At 45.9% G+C, this 21,104-nt stretch overlaps 1 protein-coding gene across 4 annotated transcripts in view; it reads right to left on the bottom strand.

Annotated features, from left to right (window-relative positions):
- Nucleotides 1-907: 907 nt before the first annotated feature.
- The window catches only part of CMC2 (C-X9-C motif containing 2), a 69,990-nt gene continuing 49,793 nt past the window's right edge, over nt 908-21,104 (bottom strand). For 3 of the 4 annotated variants that reach the window (XM_084811963.1, XM_084811955.1, XM_084811957.1), the window contains one exon: nt 16,202-17,377. In XM_084811963.1, coding sequence (XP_084668089.1) covers nt 17,360-17,377 — 18 coding nt within the window. In that variant the 3' untranslated portion in view covers nt 16,202-17,359. Of the gene's footprint in view, nt 1,033-16,201; nt 17,378-21,104 lie in introns of those variants that run through there. The other variant, XM_084811962.1, reaches the window with a different exon arrangement.

The raw sequence follows: 21,104 nt of genomic DNA on the forward strand, positions 1-21,104 counted from the left end.
AGTCAATGACTGCCTGAAGTCTGGAACCTATGGACATGACCAAATGCTGAGTTTCCTCCCTCGAGATGCTTTGCCAGGCCTTTACTACAGCTGCCTTCAGCTGCTGCTTGTTTGTGGGCCTTTCTGCCTTCAGTCTTGTCTTCAGTAAGTGAGAAGCATGCTCTGTTGGGTTGAGATCAGGTGACTGACTTGGTCATTGAAGAACATCCCACTTCTTTGCCATGAGAAACTCTTGGGTAGCTTTTGCTGTATATTTTGGGTCATTATCCATCTGCAATATGAAGTGGCGTCCTATCAGTTTGGCAGCATTTGGCTAAATCTGAGCAGAAAGTATAGCCCTATACACTTCAGAATTCATCCTGCTGCTTTTGTCAGCAGTCAGGTCATCAAGAAACACCAGTGACCCGGTTCCATTGGCAGCCATACATGCCCATGCCATAACACTGCCTCCAACATGTTTGACAGATAATGTGGCATGCTTTGGATCATGAGCTGTTCCTTTCTTTCTCCATACTGTTCTCTTCCCACCATTCTGGTACAAGTTAATCTTTGCATCATCAGTCCAAAGAATCTTATTCCAGAACTGGGCAGGCTTTTTTTAGGTGTTTGCTGGCAAGGGCTAATGTGGCCTTTGTTCTTGAGCGTTACCAGTGGTTTGCACCTTGTTGTGAAGCCTCTGTATTTACATTCATAAAGCCGTCTCTTGACTGTAGATGTTGACAATGACATGCCTACCTCCGCAAGAGCGTTCTTGACCTGGCTAGATGTTGTGAAAGGGTTCCTCTTCACCATGAGCAGCATTCTGCGGTCATCCACTTTAGTTGTCTCCCGTGGTCTGCCAGGCCTTTTGCTGTTGCTGAACCTGCCAGTTAATTCCTTCTTTTTGAGAACGTTCCGAACTGTTGTGTTGGCCACTCCCACTGTTTTTGCTATCTCTCTGATGGGTTTATTTTGTTTCCTCAGCTTAATGATGGCCTCCTTCACTCACGTGGACACCTCTTTGGACCTCATGTTGGGAGTCCCAGTGAACAGCTACCAAATGCAAATGTAACACTCAGAACCACCTCCAGGCCTTTTATCTGTTTGATTGGTCATGGGGCACCCAGGAAACAGGCCACACCTGACCATGCAGCTGCTTGTCAGCCATTCGTTCCATTACTTATGAGCCACCAACGATGGGTGTGTGTGTATGCCACTGGCTGTCCTTCCTGAATGGTTAGTGCCCCACTGTTGTCAAACCCCTTGAATGACAGCTGAAAGTCCTGACTTCGCTCCCATCTGGGTGTGTTTCCTTTCAACTTCAATGTGATGGCGTACAGAGGCCAACTGCCAAAACAGTTATTCTTGTTCCAATATTTCTGGCCCTGACTGTATGTAGCAGAGCTCTGTGCAAATGGCCTCCCAAAATTCTCCACCCTATTTGTGGGCAGAGAAATTGGGTTAACAATTTCACAGAATTTCTCCAGGGTGAGGAGAAATTCTCCAACAGTTTCTCCCAGGTGGAGAGCAAATTGCAGTAGCATCAACTGTGTTCGCAGCCTAGCCCCAATTTTACATCCTCCACAATGCAGGGGGGGGGGGGCAGTGTTGTATCCAGCTTCAAGGAAGAAGTGGAGCTAGTGCTGTGCCAAAATCTGTCCTCCAATTCCCAGAAAGTTTTCTTCCTCCATGAAAGAGGCTTCCATTTTTCTGCCTCATTCTCGGGGTGTCTTATAACTGATTTTGAATTTATTTGTGGGGTGTTTCTGATCTTGCCTAATCACGGTGAGTTGGCCAAGGGTGCCATGTGTGTTTCTCTTTCCTCTTTTCCCCTTTCTCTTTTCTATCGGCTCTTCAGTTTCTAGCTCAGCCTCCTCCACTTTGATGCCCCTTAGATGTGTTGGAGATAGATGTGCTGAAAAGGGTAACTAAAATGATCAAGGGGCTGGGGCAACTTCGCTATGAGGGAAGGTTAAAATAGCTGGGATTGTTTCACTTGGAGAAAAGGTGAGTAAGGGGAGAGATGATAGAGGTGTACAAAATTATGCTTGGTGTGGAGAATGTGGACAGGGAGACACTTTTCTCCCTCTTTCATAATACTAGAACCCAATGGGATCATCCCATGAAGCTGACTGGTGGGAGATTCAGGACAGATAAAAGGAAGGACTTCTTCACGCAGCACATAGTTAAACTATGGAACTCACTTCCACGAGATGTAGTGATGGCCACCAATTTGGATGGCTTCAAAAGGGGATTGGACAGATTCCTGGAGGAAAAGGCTATCAATGGCTACTAGTCCTGATGGCTATGTGGCACCTCCAGTACCAGAGGCAGTATGCCGATGTTGCTGGGGAACATGGGCAGGAGGGTGCTGTTGCACTCCTGTCTTGCTTGTGGGTCTCCCGCCAACAGCTGTTTGGCCACTGTGTGAACAGAATTCTAGACTAGATGGACCCTTGGTCTGGTCCAGAACAGGTCTTCTTAGGTTCTTATGTTCTTAGATGCATCAGGGGGCAGAAGAGCTCTCTCTTCCAAATTCAGGCTCTCCTTTGTCATTTCCACCTGATATTTGTTGGCTTGTTCCCTTTCTCATCCACTTTTCTTCCCAGCCTATATAAGTTTGCCATTCTCCTTCTAGTTCAGGCTAGCTTTCCACCTTCTTTCATGGGACAAATGAGAACTTGCCTTATAGAGAAATGTCGAACATTTATGTTTGTGGCCATGAGACACACTACTGCAAAAAAAAAAAAAATCAATCCATAAACAAATGCAGTTCTTTCGGTAGATTATTGATACACTCAAATATGGAACACTGCCTTAGCAGAAAAGCTAAGTAAATAACTAAAAGCAGTCAGAACACAAAAAGGAGACAACTTCTTTGAAACATAGACTGTTTTATTAAGTAGAAGACCACTGATCACACATGGCCCATGATGGAAGGGCACTTTTTGGTGACTCCAAGGATTCTCAACCCTACAAATGAATTCAGTGATAATCAGTACATGAACTATATACTGAATGAAATTCTCGATGATCCCTTATGTTGTTATTTGTTGTTATTTGTTATTATTTGTTATTTTTTACTATAGATTGATATAGATACATAGATATTTAAAAAAACTATCCCTATTCCATGTCTCCTTCCTTTGCCTCCTTACACCTACCCTACTGCTTAGGCTTGGTCTCTCCTTTCTCCTGCTCCTCCATTGTTGTCTCCTCTAGCTCTCACTTTCTCTCATCTCTCCCGTCTCCTTCTCGTTCCCCACAGCAACTGCACAGCCAGGATTTAAATACGTCTCTGCTGCCAGCTGGCCACATCCCTTCTCCTCCCTGCGCTTCCCTGGCAGTGTGAGATGAATTCCAGGAAGGCACAGGGGCTCCCAACATTATTGTATGTGTCATCTCCAGGGACTGCAACCAGGTCAGGCTGCCACCAGCGTCACCAAGGAGGTGAGGAAAGAGGAGCCCTAGTCTCCACAACTCAACTGCCGACACAGACTAGCACAGCCAACCTCCTGGAAGTTGTGAGGATCCTGACCACCTTGATCTATCAGTCTATCATCCTTTGTCTAGGACTATCTATCAGGACAGGTGAATGGACAGATACATAAAAATACAGAAATCAATAAATCAATATGTAAGCATAATGCTTTTCTAGGAGCTCTTACCAAGTATCCTGTTCTGATCATATCAGCTGCTTGAGATATTAATTTACCCCTCAGTTCCATCTGTCATACCCAAAGGAGATTCAGGCAGTAATTATACTCCAGAGACATAGAAGAGACAGTCAGTTGTTATATAGAAAAACCCTTGTGAATAATTGCTGAAAAACTGAATGGTGAGCCAACACTGTCTTATTAATCAATAAGCCATATCACATACTAAAACCAACTCACAATCACACTCTTTATTCAATCTCCCACTCAACGCCATCAACTATATTCAGTTGGTAATGTGCCTGACTGGTGAAATGATGGCTTTTGTTTATTTTCTAACTGGTTCGTTGCGATTTTTAAAATGCCAAAATAATAAACAATTTTAAAATTGCTAGAAAAAATGACTTGGATTTCTCCCAGGTGAATGATCATCCGTGACAATCCCCAGTAACCTCACCTTTTGTTTCTTATTTTTGAATTAGTAAACTTAATAAATATGTATCCTAAAAAAACCTGTACAACTTAATTACTATAATGGAAGTACACAGCAGTATATTAAGCAGTAAAATATATAATCATCATCAAGTAAAGACTCAAAGTTATCATTCATTATTTTTAAGTATCAAAGGATTATAAAAAGGCTCATAGAATTCACACTGCTCCCGGGCTGTCTCGCAGTGTCTGTCCAGAACAACATCTGAAGTTGCACTTGCAGCAGGCTGGGAACACATAAATCATCGTTCCCATGGGAGAAATCCAACCCATTTGCCGGTTTTGTGCCAGAACAGGTGGCAGAACACAATGCCCTGTGGCTTTGTCCTCAAGATGCATCCATGCAAAGATGCATAAGGCGATCATTGGCTGATCATCACCCTGGCTATATATTATGTCTAGCATCAGAGGCACTAGGCCTCTGAATACCAGTCACTGAGGAGCATGTATGTAAGGGTGCAATTGCACTCATGTGCTGCTTGTGGGCTTCCTTTCCAACGATGTGGTTGTCCACTGTGAGCGCACAATGCTCAATTAGATAATCCTTTGGGCTGATCCAGCAGGGGACGTCTTATGTTCTTATAACTGAACACTGGAGCTATGATGCACCACCAAAGCACACATTTTGTGATAAGTCAGCATAGCCTCAAACAGCACATTGGACTATGAGTTACCTAACTAGCGAACATAACCCGTACACTATGGTCAACAGCTAAGGTCCTCCTCCAGCTGCCTGCTCCAAGGGAGGCTCGGAAGACAGCAAAAAGGAAGTGGGCCTTCTCGATGGTGCCCCCCCCCAGTACAGAATGATCTCCCCAATGAGGCCCGCCTGGTACCAACATTGTTATCTTTTCAGTGCCAGGTCAAGACTTTTCTCTTTTCCCAGGCATTTGGCAGCATGTCATGAGTTTTAATTGATCCTGTATTTGTTTTATAGTTTGGCTGATGGCTCAAAGTTGTTTTTAGATATATGTTGTCTCTGTGCATACTGTCTTTTTGTGTATTTTTTTGTTTCAACATGTTGCATATTGTATTTTTAAAGTGTTTTTAACCTTTGTAAACCACCCAGAGAGCTTCAGCTATGGGGCAGTATAGAATTAATAATGATAATGATAGCCACCCTGAGCTCTTACAATCTCTTATTGATAACTGCAAGAGCCAAGAGCATCGCAGAAATATTAACTCCAAGCTTCCATGGGCCGCAGTCAAGAGACTTGCAGCACACCCATACATGTGCAAGTACCTTTTAAAGACAGCAATGCACAGATACTGCTCCAACTTGGATGCATTTTCTCCTTCGCAATTTTGCCAGTGTCATTGGGCAGACAAAATAAAGAGGATTTGGAACACTCTTTTAAATGAAAAGAAGCTGCAGGAAGCTAGGCAGAAAAATGGCATGGGACTGGAGGGGGGGGTTAACCCTTGACCACTCCCATCCCATCTGCTCAAAATCACCCTCCTCAAAGCTGCTTTTCTCCCCACAAAGGAAAATATAGGAGGACCCCATATCGTTTCCCCTGGAGTTAATAAAACCATTTATTTGTCATGTTAGGGAAAATGGACGTACGTTTCCCCTGTCAGGGCAAAAGGCAGATGGCGGGGAAGGATTTTCATTGAGAAAACAATGCAGACAAGAAAGCGTCTGATGATCTTGATATATTTTTTCCCCAAGTGGGGCTGCTTTTTACAAAAATGTAAAGAAGATGGGAGAGTCCATCATGGATCTTCATCGTCTCATTCAGTTTGGCCCGGTCAGTCCAATTCACATTGGAGTTTGGGCTGCACATAAACCTCTAACCAGTGGCAGCTGCAGGTTTTGGGGGGTCCTTGGGCAAGACACCCCGTATGGCTCCGCCTTCCTTAGTGAGTCTCCCTTCTCACTGCCATTGTCTCCAGCTGCTATTGCTCCTCATCTTCTTTCTCCTCATTGCTGCCACTTGCTGGCTTGACAGGCAGAGAGCCAAGGAGCGAGGAGGCCGTGGCATCTCCTCCTCCTCACCACCACTGTTGCCTGGACCACAGCAAGAGGCAGGTGAAGAAGCAGGTTGCAATGGTGAAGAGGAGGAGCAAGTCTAGGGGACTTTTGTCTGTGGGGCCCTGCTGGGGTATGGGCCCTCTGCAGGTGCCTGGCCATGCCTACCTGACACCAACCCTGCAACCTGCTCCATTAGAGTATTTATAAGGAAATTCAAATATTCACCCACATCATCCTGTGAACAAGGCAATTTCTAATTGGTGTTAATGAATTAGCTGGTGATCATTCCAAGGAAGGCTTTTGATAGCTACTACAAAAACATGCCCTTGAGAAGGGAGGCATTGCTATCTGTTCTTGGGGCTGAAGCCTAAACAAAGCAAAGGAAAAGTCTCCGAGTAGCAAAACACTTTCACAAAGTTAACACTACATCAACTACAGGAAGCATTCCCATAACCTTGGATAGCCTCTTGTGTGGGTAATGTCATTGTATTGTTTAGTCCAGGCAAATATTTGGGCCCATGGGCACTTTGGCACTTTGAGAAACTCTCCTGGGCACTGCCACAAAATGGCTGCATTGGGAGGTGTGGCTGGACACAACAGAGAAGTAACCTGCCCAAGAGACTGAGTACATGGAGGAGGTGGGGACTGAGCACCACTAAACAACTGCTTTGAACCCAGTTTTGGGGGTCCTCCCTTTGCTTTGAAGCCATCCCAGCTGTCAGTAAGAAAATGTGTTATTTTGGTTGGGGAAAGTGGGATGGGTAGGGCACCTCAGCGGGCACCAAGAAAGGTGTCTGGGGGCACACTGGTGCCCACAGTCACCATGCCGCCTACCCCTGGTTTAGTCACTACTGTCATTGGACCTAGGTACGCCTGGGTCCGGGTCAGGAGTTTTCTGCATCTGTTTTGTTCTTAATTGAAAAAGACAATTACCAATGGAGGCTGGTAGCTCCATTTTCGGTGGGGCTGTGAATCCATTCAGGGTTTCAGTCAGAACCAGCCAGAACTCTAAAGGAGCTATCCAAGATGTGGATAGTGTGGTGTGTTGGTCAAAGTGTCGGACTGGGAGCCGGGAGATCTGGGTTCTCACTCGGCCATGGCAGCTCACTGGGTGACTTTGGGGCAGTCACAGACTCTCATCCCAACCTACCTCACAGGGTTGTTGTTGTTGTTGTTGCCACCTTGGGTTCCTTGCAAAAGGAAAAAAAGGCAGGATACAAATGCAATAAATAAATAAAAATAAATAAGGTGCTGAACCCAACAAAATAGGTTCGGCACTTTGGATAGCTCCTTTATTCTGGCTGGCTCTGACTGAAACCCAGACTGGGTTTACAGCCCCACTGAAATCAGAGCCTCCAACCTCCACCAACAATGACAGTTGTTGTCTTGCTCCCTGGCTGGTGTGTCTTCTGCAGTGATGTCGTTAGGCAATGTTAGACTCTGGTCTTATGCTAATGTGTATTGCCCTTAAGATCGAAGATGGGCAGCTTCCAGGATTTGGGGGCCTGCTTTGCCATCCCGGGACTCTGCCTGGAGCCACCCCACCCTTACTGTGCCACCATATTTGTTGCCAAAATTCAGCAGCAGAGCAACAGCGACAGGGAAAAAAGGCTCTTTTTAAAAGCAAAACATCATGATCTGACACCGAATTTCGGCAGTACACCAGCAGTGGCTGGGGAAAGGAGCCATTCTGCATAACAGATAGTCCCCCTTTGCTGCTGCCACTGCAGCACCACATATTGGCAGCAAACTGCAGCTTTTTGCTTTTAAAACAAAGGTGTTTTTTTTTTCCTGTCGCTGCCACCCTGCCACCAAATTTGGAGCGCCTCCAGCAACACCAGACAGGCTGCTTAACAAGATCAGTCTCAGATGGCCTTCTCTCTGTCCCATCAGCCAGGACAGCTAGACTGGTGGGGACGAGGGAGAGGACCTTTTCTGTGGTGGCCCCCACTCTGTGGAACTCCCTCCCTAGGGAACTCTGCCATGCCCCCTCTTTAATGAGCTTCCGCCGTGCATTAAAAATGTGGTTGTTCAGGCAGGCATTTGGGGTGGGTTAGGGTATTTTAGAAAACGTTTTTATTGTAGAATTTTATTGTTTTGAACTGTTTTATTATACGCTGTACATTGCCCAGAGTGGCTGAGTGATCAGCCAGATGGGTAATTAATAAATGTAATAAATAAATAAAATAAATGTGTTGCCCAGCCCTGCCTTAGATGCTAATTTGTATTACTTCACTTACTTCTAAATCTGATGCACCAGCCCTGCTGCATTTACAGGCCCCTCCTGTTCATTCTGCTGAGTGGGGGCAGGGCTGGCCCAACCGTTAGGCAGAGTGAAGCAGTTGCCTCAGGCGGCAGATGCGGGGAGGTGGCAGCAAGGTTTGGAGGAGAGAAATGTGAGCCATGTGGCCTGCTCTTCGCCCCCTAAGTTAGCCTGCTGCCTTCAGGTGTGGTAGGAGATGCTGTCCCATCATCAGGATCGAGGACAGAGTCATCTTCCAGTCCAGTCAGCTTTGGGGCATGGGACGGGAGGGGGCGCCATCTTCTTTTCTGCCTCAGGCGGCCAGTCCTGAGTGTGTCCCTGGGCGTCAGCCCCTAAAACCTACCTTGATGGCATCACTGGTCCTCTAAGCATTCCACGATACCTCCCAAATAAAATGCTAGGCTATAATATGAAAGATGGTTAGACCTTTTCAGAATGTCAGTAGTATTTGTACATACTTGGCAAGCGTAACCCCCATATGCTTTATTAGGGGCCTACTTACACTACAGACTTCAAGGGCTCAGTCCTATCAATTGCACCCTTGGTGATCAAAAGCCCCTGAACTCAGAGGTGTCCAATCCTCCAATGCAGGTTTCACTAGATGGTAGGGATGGGGGAGAAATCCGCCACGGACCCCAATGAGGCTGGATTCCAAGAATCCAGCCCAATTGGGGCCTGTGGCAGAACGGAGCACTCATCTCCACCTCCGTGCAGAATCCTTCCGGGTCAGATCTGTCGCTGCCTTGATCCTGCAGAGCCAGCTGCATCCCTGGCAAATGTCGATACAGCTGGCAGCCATTCTACCAGCTAATCTACCAGCTTTATGGCCTCAAATGGCGCCCACTATGCCATTTGCATCCGGAGCTGACTTACAGCAATATGGCACGGCAATGGCTGCCAGCCATATCAACCTTCGCCAGCGAAGCTGAGCTGGTGGCCAGCTCCGCAGGATCAAGGCAGAGTGGAGCCGGCCTGGACGGATTCTGGGAGGAGGAACAGATCGCCTCCCCCCCTGCAGACCCCTCCCCACCCGGAATGGGGTAAGTGATCTGTCCATCCCTACTAGATTGGCTTTTCAGACAGTCTAGTGAGGGCGCTTTGGAGGTGGAAGAAAGGAGGCTGGAGGAGACTCAGGATAACTTGTATCCTGGCCTCTCCTGTCTCCTTCCCTCCCCACCCCTCCCACCAAAATGCCCCCTTCCCCCCCCCAAGTTATGCTTCCTGATCTCGGGGAGGCAGCCAACACAGTTCTCTCCACACCACCGGCGAGAGGGTGGGGGTGGGGGGACGGTCTCTGACACCCCCTTCCAAAGTTGAAGCACTGTCTCTGACCTCGGAGGGATTTTACAAGCCATGCTACGGTCCCTGGGATGCTTGGTCAAGGAACACCTAATTACTTTGAATGAGTTCAAATCTCCAGGGCCAGATGAATTGCATCCTAGAGTAATAAAGGAACTGGCAGAAGAACTCTCAGAACCACTGTCTGTTCTCTTTGAGAAATCAGGGAGGACGGGGGAAGTGCCAGATGACTGGAAGAGGGCCAATGTTGTCCCTATCTTCAAAAAGGGTAAAAAGGAGGAACCTGGGAACTACAGACCAGTCAGTCTGACATCAATCCCTGGGAAAACTCTGGAGCAGATGATAAAGCAATCCATCTGGAAGCACCTTGAAAACAATGCCGTGATTACTCGAAGCCAACATGGATTTGTCAAAAACATGTCCTGCCAGATGACTCTGATCTCATTTTTTGATCAATTAACCTCACTTGTGGACCATGGGAATGCTGTAGACATCATATACCTTGACTTCAGCAAAGCTTTTGACAAAGTGCCCCATGATATCCTGATGAGCAAACTAGCTCAAAGTGGGCTAGATGAAACAACGATCCGGTGGATCCACAGTTGGCTACAGAATCGGACTCAAAGAGTGCTTATCAATGGGACCTTCTCAAACTGGGGAGAGGTAACGAGTGGGGTACCACAGGGCTCAGTCCTGGGCCCAGTGCTCTTCAACATTTTTATTAATGACTTGGAGGAGGAGGTGCAGGGAATGCTGATCAAATGTGCAGATGACACAAAATTGGGCGGGATAGCTAATACTTTGGAAGACAGAAACAAAATTCAAAGTGATGTGGATAGACTGGAGCGCTGGGCAGAAAACAACAGAATGACATTTCATAGGGATCAATGCCAAGTTCTGCACCTAGGAAAAAGAAACCAAATGCACAGTTACAAGATGGGGGATACGTGGCTCAACAACACTACAAGCGAGAAGGATCTTGGAATTGTTGTCGATCACAAGCTGAATATGAGCCAACAATGTGATGTGGCTGCAAAAAAGGCCAATTGTATTTTGGGCTGCATTAATAGAAGCATAGCTTCCAAATCCTGGGAAGTACTAGTTCCCCTCTACTCAGCACTGGTTAGGCCTCATCTGGAGTACTGTGTCCAGTTCTGGGCACCACACTTTAAGAAGGATGCAGACAAACTGGAGAGGATTCAGAGGAGGGCAACGAAGATGATCAGGGGACTGGAAACAAAGCCCTATGAAGAGAGACTGAAAGAACTGGGCATGTTTCGCCTTGAGAAGAGAAGACTGAGGGGAGATATGATAGGACTCTTCAAGTACTTGAAAAGTTGCCACAGAGAGGAAGGCCAGGATCTCTTCTTGATCATCCCAGAGTGCAGGACACGGAATAATGGGCTCAAGTTACAGGAAGCCAGATTCTGGCTGAACATCAGGAAAAACTTCCTGACTGTTAGAGCAATACGACAATGGAACCAATGACCTAGGGAGGTGGTGGGCTCTCCCACACTGGAAGCATTCAAGACAAGGCTGGACAGCCATCTGTCAGGGATGCTCTGATTTGGATTCCTGCATTGAGCAGGGGGTTGGACTTGATGGCCTTGTAGGCCCCTTCCAACCCTACTATTCTATGATTCTATGATTCCCAGGGGCCATAAGTTTGCTTTCTAACTAGTTTAATCATTATTCCCATTCTTTTTCAAGCAGCTGGTGCTTACCTTCAAACCCCTATATGGTTTGTGTTTCGGATCCCTGAAAGATCGCCTACCTCTACGAAACATGAGAAGAGTCATGCTGGATCAGACTAAAGGTCTACCTACTCCAGCATTCTGTCCCTTAAGCAGCCAACCAGATGTCCCAATGGGAAGCCCACAAGCAGGACACAAGCACAATAGCACCCTTTCGCTTGTGTTGCCTTGCAACTGCTAACAAGAGCCGTGCTGTCCCTGAAGGTCATAGATCAAGCTGGCGGCCATCGCAACATCTTGTGGAAGGTTTAACTCTTCCCTGAGGTACTTCCTTTGATCTGTCCTGTTTCTCCCATGGGATGACCTCAGGTTCTAGAATTATGACAGTAGTGTGTCCTCCCATACCAGCCTGCCCACTGCCTTAAATCTGGGAATCCGTGGTGAGGCCCTTCTAGGCAGGGATTCTGGAGAAATCTGCTGTGGACTCCAATGAGGCTGGATTCCCAAGAATCTGACCTGCAGGGTCCGCAGTAGACCAGCTCCCCTTACCTTCACATCCTCTGGATTTCACGCAGGGCGGCTCTCCGGCTTTATAAAAGGCGAGATAGGCTAATGGCGGCTGCCGCAATTTAGGTAGGAGTAAGTGCTTTACGGCCACAAATGGCATAAAATACACCAATTATGGCCGTAATTTTCCCATGGTAGGCTAATGGTAGCCACCATTGCCCTATATTACCTTTTACAAAGCCAGAGAGACACCATGCGAAATCCAGCGGATGCACCAGGGTCCCAGAGAAATCCGTGGGGCCCAAGCAACCCAGATTTCCCCACAGCAGACCCCACCCCCACCCTGGACCAGACGTCAGGGGGTTTGCCTAGCCCTACTTCTAGGTATTCCTACCTGTGGTGGAAGCACAGTGGGCAGTGAATAGGGAGAAGGCCTTCTCTGTGGCAGCACCCAAATTGTGGAACATGGGGTTCAGCTTGCCCCCTGCTCTTGCGGTTTTCCACTGGCTAGTGATGACCCAGCAGGTTTTTGCCTTGCTAGGTAGATGCAGTGGTGGCTGGTGCCCACTGGGGCTGGTGGGGTGGAGGACAGAGCAGATGTTCAATATTCTATTGAGATTGTCAGAGGAGGAAGGAGAAGATCATGTGTGGTGCTTGGGAGCTTGGGGAAGGTTCTCTCTGCCACAAGTGGGTGAGGGTCACTGGTGGAGGGTCACTGTCCCACATGCCCCCAATATAGAACCACCTCTGGGTAGAGGATGTTAAGAATTTTACCTGTCAAGCCTGCCTAGGGATGTCGGAGAAATCCACAACGGAATCGAATGAGTTTGGATTTTCATGAATCTGACCCATGGATTCTGCCGCAGACTGGCTTTCCCCCTGTTGGGTGGATTCTGAGGACTTGCAGGCCAGTTTTCTAAATTTTCCAAATTTTGCTCAAATTTCCTTGTAAAAAAATACGCAAAATTTAATAAAAACTTGGCTGAAAACGCACATTTCCCGCATAGGCTAAAGCATGAAAATGCACATGGGGGGGGATTTGTGTGTTTTTGCACATGCAAGTTTGCAGAACTGCACATTTGCACAAATGCAAATTTACGCAAATTTGGAAACAAAAAACCCTAATCCCATCAATAAGTGGACAACGGAACAAAAGACACCTGACAATCCGTGAAACCTAGACGGAATGGATTTTATACAATTCTTACATCCCTACACCTTCCTCTATTCTATTTTACTGATGCTGTGATTTTATCATTTTAACAGATGTAAGCCACCTTGAGTGATGTGTAGGCAACAGAAAGACAGGGTCAACATTTTCTTATAAAATAAAGTACGCATTCGCACAAGGCAGATTCCAACAGCTACAGACTCTGTGGCGATCTGCACTCACCTGTCTTTGAAGTACTGGGAGATTCCCACAACGGTGCGGTTGGGCATGTTCTGTCGAGTTGTTGCCTGTTACGAGCCTGATGGGCAAACAGTGGCTGAGGAGGAGTTAACGCCCCAGTTTAAGGCCCTGGAAAACAGCTTGCCACAGCTGCGTACTAGGCAAACAAATGACGAGATCAGATCGTACAGCTCTTCACTAATTGGGCATGGGGGGAGAGAGAGATTTCAGGGATGCTTTTATCCATTTAATGACCTCCTCTAGAAAACAGATACCCTGGAGCTTGCTTGGAAGGTTATGTAATCTGGTGGGGGGCGGGCAGACATGGGCTTGTGGGGTCGACTTTGTTTTTTACTAGGATCTTGAGGCACATTAGAGTCAAATGCAAATTAGGGGGAAGGTAGATAGCAGAGTCAATTACCTACTGCATCCCAGGTGCCATAGACAGTATATATAAATAACAATCTACAACTGACCTGGTCATGGTCAGGCATGCCGTTTAGACTCCTGTAATGTGCTCTGCATGGGGCTGCCATTGAACACTGTTTGGAAACTTGAGCCGGTCCAGGATGCAGCAGCCAGTCTGTTGACCAGGGCGGGTTACAGGGAGCATGTGACTCCCTTGTTACAACAGCGTTACTGGTCTGTTTCTGGGCACAGTTCAAAGTGCATTTAAAGCCCTAGAAGGCTTGGGACCAGACTGTTTGAAAGACTTCATTCTCCCATGCAAGTCTGCCTGGGTTTTAAGATCTCTGGAAGATCTTTGGAAGATCTACAAGTCTGCCTGGGTTTTAAGATCTTTGGAAGAACTACAGAGGACAGTCTCTATTTGAAGGTCTGGTAGAGGAATATCCTCTGTTTTGAAGGTGCCCTCTACTTGAAGGGAGGTCCAGGCCAAGTCTGTCCAGTATAAAGATAAAGAACCATCAAGAGGAAGAGCTGGGCTCTGAAGCTGGTCAGCAGATTGAGGAACACAGGTCACCGTGTCACAGTCTTCCACACCATGGTGAAATGTACTGTCTTTGTATTTAAATTATAATTATTATTTCTAATCTATACCTATATGCAAATTTATGCAAATAGGTATACTCTTTTGTCCTCTTTTTCAGTGATTCACAAGCAGCCACCCTACTCGAGTACCATTTTTGATGGAAAGGTGGGATATACATTTCATAATTTATACCCTAAGATCAGCTTCAGCAGTCCTTCTCCGGGAGCCCCTGCCAGAGGAAGTGAGGTGGGTGGCTACCAAGAAGAGGGCCTCTTCTCCTGTGGCACCCCAGCTGTGGAATGAGCTTCCCAGAAAGGCTTGCCTGGCATCTACATTGTACTCATTCCAGTGCCAGGTGAAGACATTTTTATTTTCCCAGGCATTTCAGTCTTTTAGTTCTGTTGTTTTAAATCTGTTATTGTATTTTAAATCTTTGCATTGCTGCTAGGTTTTATTCTAATTTCACTTTTATACTGTCGTTTTAAACTTTGAAATTTTATATTGTCTTTTATGTTCCATTTTGTGGTTTTTTGTCGTCCACCTAGAGAGCTTCAGCTATTGGGTGGTGTAGAAATGTAATAAATAAAGAAACTGAGTTATTATAGATCAGGGAATCTCATACACACACAAAGTGGCCAATACAGCTGCACAAAGACCCTGGTCAAATTAATGCTGATATATAGAATGCTGATGGGGAACACTGAGGTTAACAGATAAGCACAAGGGATAAGCACAATGAGTACAATGTAGATGCCAGGCAAGCCTTTCTGCGAAGCTCATTCCATGGCACCATTTTGTGTGTTTTTTACTTGCCATTTTACTTGCAATTTTTAAACAATTGGGAGTCAGTAGCCATTGGTGATCTACTGCAAATCGCCCAGAGATCTCCCAGTACATCCCAGTCTACTTTCTGCTAGGGATAGCTGAGAATTTCATTTCAGTTCATTTTTGGTGAGAATTTGCCCACATTTGCACATTTCTTCAAATTCCAAACAGGAAGAACTTGAGATTAAAATAATTTGAATGTGGAAAACCCCAAAACTGACAAATTTGTCCAACTGGGTGCAGGGCTTTGAGTGCTTAGCTATTTGACATCTGTATTGGACATTTCGATGGATCTTCGGTTACTCCTAATTCAGCAAAAGCTCTTATTTCAGGTCTATTGGACACCACAACATCTTTTCAGTAAAGGCTTGTCAGATTTGGCTAATTGTTGGAGGTGTAATGCAGTCAGTACTTCTTTTATTCATATGTTTTGGAAATGCCTAATAGCCGCCTCCTTTTGGGAGGAAGTTATTGTATGGATAAATTTTGTATTAGAAAGCTCTTTTAATATTTACTGATGTAAATGTTCTTTTAAATTACTTACCTGCTTCTTGGAACATAACACATGGATTTTTCACACCCTTTTGGTTGCTAAAAGACTGATACTATGATATTGGAAGGATAAAAGCTCACCACCTATAATGCAATGGACTGAAGACTTAACAACACTAGCAACATTTGAAAGAGTGGTATATTTATTTATTGATTGATTGATTGATTGATTGATTGCATTTATACCCCGCCTTTCTCCCTCTCGCAAGGAACTCAAGGCGGCTTACATTATCCTCCTCCTCACCGTTGTATCCTCACAACAACAACCCTGTGAGGTGGGTTGGGCTGAGAGTCTGTGACTGGCCCAAAGTCACCCAGTGAGCTTCCATGGCCAAGTGGGGACTAGAACCCGGATCTCCCGGCTCCCAGTCCGTCACTCTCACCACTACACTACACTGGCTACACTACACTATATAGGCGTAACTTGCAAATGGATATTTGGATATGCTTTTACTGAAGTTTATGCATAACCTCCCCCCCCTTTTTTTTTCCTCGAATATTGTAATGTTAGAAACTGAGGATTTTGAACATGTTGTTGTATTTTTATTTCATTTCATTCTTTTTTTAGGTTTTGTTTTGTAAAAATTCACAATAAAAGATTATTTTTTTTAAAATCTCTTAAAAGTCAGGGTTTGAATGCCTGTGTATTCAACCATGATTGTGGTACTGAATTAGGATTGCCACCACATTTTTTCTGGAAGGCACCTCATCTTTAACACCTTTAATGCAGGTAGGTACAGTGTGGTTCTCTCCATGCACCTACTGAATTTGGCTGGTGCAGATGGGTGAGAATTTAATTTTGGTTCTTTTTTTTTCAGATCAAACAAAATTTGCACATTTCTTCAAATTCAAGGTTGTCATGTAGTGATGTTGGGCCAGTCAGTACCTAATTAAACAGGTGCAACTGGACAGCAGGACTAATAGTTCCATTTCCCTAAATGTAACCTAAGGTTGCAATCCTAAATGCTCTTAGTAGGAAGTAAGCTCCACTGAACACACTGGGACTTCCTTCTGAGAAAACTAGCATAGGCTTGCACTATGATCAGAACCAACCCTGCTCGTGCAAAACTGATCACATGAGGGGTGTGCTCACATTAGCAGTGAAACAAGGAAGTTATTAACTCGCACCAAAATCAACCTTTTCTTTCTGGGAACTGCAGAAAAAGAAGAATCTCAAACTGCCTTTTTTGCCATTCATAGAAGAGGAGCCACAATGTTGCTGGGATCTGTTGATCCAGTATGACACCGTTCACCGGAGTGAGTCTGTTTTTGGTCTTTGGGTGCCAGAACCAAATGTGCATTTAGCAGAAAATAATTGGTCAAGCACACCTGTACAGTACTAAAGCCATTTGATTAAACCACCTCCAAGCACCCTCTTAAAAATCTTTTCCATGAAGCCAGAATGTCACAGGTTTAAAATCCTCACATTTTTCCCTTGGCATGTTTAAAAACACCAAAGCACAACATCATTCCATTCATGCTTAGAATATTTATTGCAGAAGGCTCTGAGCAGCAGGAGGATGGCTCTGGGCCAGTCGAATGATGAGTCGGCATTTGGGAGAGGCTACAGAGGAGGGAGGCATCCAGCATCAACTCTGCCTTGAAATCCTCACTCCGGAAACATTTTCTTCAGAGCAGCATAAAATACTCAGTACCACCAGTAAGGATGCGCGGTTCTTTCTCTTAAGCCTGTGTGACCTCCATGTTTTAATTTCTCCAATGGAGCCTATGCGCTGTCATTTTAATAACAGAACCTTTTAAAAGAGAGAGAGAGAGAGCGCGCACGGAAGTAAATGGGGGGGGAATGCGATTTTAAGAAATATTCTGTCAGACTCTGTACACATACATTCCAAACTAGATCCTGAATATAGCTTGCAGCCTGTTTAGTAAACATGCTTTCAGAATAGGGATGTTGGAGAAATCCATTGGGGGGTGTGGAGTTCAATGAGTTTTCCTAGGCTTGGCCCCCCAGACTTCATTTCGGTTCCCGCTGCAGTTCTGAGTGGATCTGCAGCGAGTTGGGCCGATCCGCGGATATTCCGGGAATTTTGCACATTCTTTTTTTTTGTAAGTTCTGCGATATGAGCAAATTTCTGAGCGATTTGCACAAATTATGGGCGAATTTTCACAAATCATGCCCCAAAAACTCACAAAAAAGTTCCCAGAGTTTGGGGAACAGCCCACAGCTGGGCTCGCAGACACAACATGGTTTGTACAGGCCACGGAACGCCGCCGAGCCAAAAACAACTGGACTTCCCAGCAACAGACATTCCTATCCCAGAGGAGGCTGTTATGGCACCATCATCCTGCTTCATTCATGGAATTTTTCCGGGAGGTCCAGATATCATTAAATTCCATTTGTAACCTTCCTGTGTTTTCCCACTGTTTATTTAAAAAAACAAATGGTTACCACAGGAGTTCCGTTAAAGAGAAGAAGATGGAATAGCTGCATCATGCCTTCTAATTGGCAGTGCTAGGAACCCTCTGTCTGGAAGCACCCTATGACTGTAGCCATCAGTGGTGGACTTAAATACTGCTGTCCACCAGCTGTTATCTGCAAGTGACCATGGAACGGCCAACGAACCCTCCAACAGTTCACAGATGAAATCAGTGTCATGATCGTCCCACTTCTCCAAGCAGTGAGAAGTTCCAAGAGCGCAGCGCTTAGTCAACGTTAGTTCCCTTTGGAAGGAGATCACTGGAGACTTATTTGCATGTTGAGGGGTTTGAATTTATTTACAAATATACAGGCTGTTCATAGTTGGAGGCACTCAGCTTAAACACCCAGAGCTGGATCCAGATTTACTCATATCTAGAGTGGTTCCATTGAAGTCAATGGGACTTAACGTAGTAATGTCTAACTCAAGTCCCATTGATTTAATGGGTCTACTTTAGGTATGACTAAGGGTGCAACCCTGTTCATGTTTAGACAGAAAAAAGTCCTACAACTCCCAGCATCTCCCAGCCAGCTATGGCGGTCGGGGCATGCTGGGAGTTGTAGGAGTTTTTTCTGTCTAAACATGCATAGGGTTGCACCCTAAATCTGGATACTACCCCCAACAGCAACACCCCACATCAGATCTCCAGAGAGGCAGCTACCCCCACCCCCCAGGCATTTTCTAGATTTCATTCTCTCCCTGCTTCTCTCGGTGGGTCTCAGTCTAAAATTGTAACTGCAGCCGGTCTTCCAAAATGCTTCTATTGTTTTTTCTGGCGTTTCTACATGAGGCTTTTAACCCACCACTTTACCGAGGCTTCTGTTTCCAGATTCTTTATGAGATTAATATTGGGTCTTTTACACATGCTTTTTCTGAGGGACGGGGGGGGGGGTGTCTTTCTCTGTCCTTCTATATGTCCATTTCACAAACACTAGGTGGTACTGTGGTATAGCAGAATTGCACAAATACACCAGGGTTTCAAGCCGCCATTCATGGATATACCAAACTTTCCTCATTAGAAAAAAAAAAAATGCTAGAATCATTGCAAACAACAGGAGAGGCCCTGGAGGGTGACGACGTTGTGTAAAGCACCCTCAAACTACCCTAAGTGAGGAATCAAGAGTGCACAATAAATGCCTTGTGTAGAAAAGCTCTTCCACTCACTCCTAGCTTGTCCCCTCCCTCTGTCTGGAGGGCCTACAAGGCCATCAAGTCCAACCCCCTGCTCAGTGCAGGAATCCAAGTCAGAGCATCCCTGACAGATGGCTGTCCAGCCTCGTCTTGAATGCCTCCAGTGTGGGAGAGCCCACCACCTCCCTAGGGAATTTGTTCCATTGTCGTATTGCTGTAACAGCCAGGACATTTTTCCTGATGTTCAGCTGGAATCTGGCTTCCTGTCACTTGAGCCCATTATTCCATGTCCTGCACTCTGGGATGATCAAGAGTCAGGAGCGTAGAGCTAACAGCATCTACACCTGTGGAGACTGCACTACCCTTCTGTACCTCTGAAAATCATCAGAGTTTCTGGAGTCTTAGAGAAGATGGAAGAACCACAGGGGAAGTTTTCAGGTAAGGCTTTTAGTGTGCAGTTACCCTGCCTCATTCACGCAATGTTCAAAGGGTCCAGACCTCATCTGTCACCCTCCCTCCCAAGTTCTCTCACTGCTTCTGCCCCCTTTTTTCTTACCAGAAAAAAAATCAGTTAAGGAGGGGGAGACAGAATAGCTGCACAGTGCCTTTGGATCATTCATGCTTTAGCCCTTCATGTGGAAGCACCCAAGGAAAATACAGGCTGACAGTGATTGGATTATAGGTTCATGTGGATGCCCAGTAAAAAGTGAGGGAACAAAGTATGGCAATTTCACACTAAATTCCTAGCCCAAAAGCACCCCTGGGGGAAAAGTGTGATAGATGATAGTAGAAGTAGAGCCCCCCCTAGTGGGGGGAGGAGGGCAGAAGCAGACCTAGGGCTGCCGTTGTTGTCAGGACCCCTTTTCCATGGGTCTCACATGACAAATGAATCCAGCCTTTGCTGCTGCGGAAAACCGAACGCAGCCGAAGAGGAGGGTCTTCCTTGTTTTGCATGTTGATTCCCGTGGCTGGGGGAAAGGGTGAAAGAAGTAGGTTGTAGGGCCAGCACAAAGCATCTTGCTGCCTGAGGCAAAGGACAGGATGGCGCCCTCCCCTCTCAATTTCACACTCCAAATCCAACTGGACTGGCAGTTGAATCTTACTGCAGTGCTGGCGATGGGACAGCGTCCTCCACCTCACATGAAGGCAGCAAGCTAGCTTAAAAGGGGTGCGTCGCAGGCTGCGCAGCACAGACAGGTCTGTCCTCCAATACCTGTGTACCTCCCAGCATCTGCCGCCTGAGGCAGCCATCTCACTCTGCCTAATGGAAGGGATTGTTGAACAGGCTTGTTGAGCAGGCAACAGACTCACGCACTGCTTTGTAGGGAGAAATGAACAACTACGTCTTGCTACTCATCCATCACGATTAGTTTGGCTCAGATCCTCAGGTAAGATGACCCGTTCTCCCTTTGCCACACGTTTCTGATGTCACCGAAGGAGCAGCAGAAACACCCAGAGCACAGGGGAAGAAACTGAACACCACCACCCTCGTCTCTGCCATGGAGAGACAAGGAGCCTTCAGAACTTCACCAGCGTGAGAGAGTGGCGCATGGGAGAGATCTGCTGCAGGCTGTAAGAAACCTGGCTGCTATTTTCTGAACTTTGTTTTCCTGGCGTAGCTGTTGCAGTTCGTAGTGTTTATTAAAGCCTTAATGCATAGGAAAGATTTAGTTTGTTGGGCTCTGGTTTACACGCTACTGAAAGATAATAATTGATGCTGTGTTGCAATGTTTGATTTTGCCTTTTTTGTAATCTGAAATGTTATTATGTTGGTATCAGTGAAATGAGTTGTTTATGATTGTAATGAGGTCCTGTTATAATGATGTATTGGTATGCTTTTTTGTTGTTGCATTGCTGTTTTGTTAGCTACTTTGAGTACTTTTTGTGGAAAAGGGGGGTATAAATTAGATGA

Source organism: Heloderma suspectum, chromosome 8 (assembly GCF_057233095.1).
Source record: "Heloderma suspectum isolate Gila_16-S chromosome 8, 16-S_ref, whole genome shotgun sequence".
Classification (NCBI taxonomy): Eukaryota; Metazoa; Chordata; class Lepidosauria; order Squamata; family Helodermatidae; genus Heloderma; species Heloderma suspectum.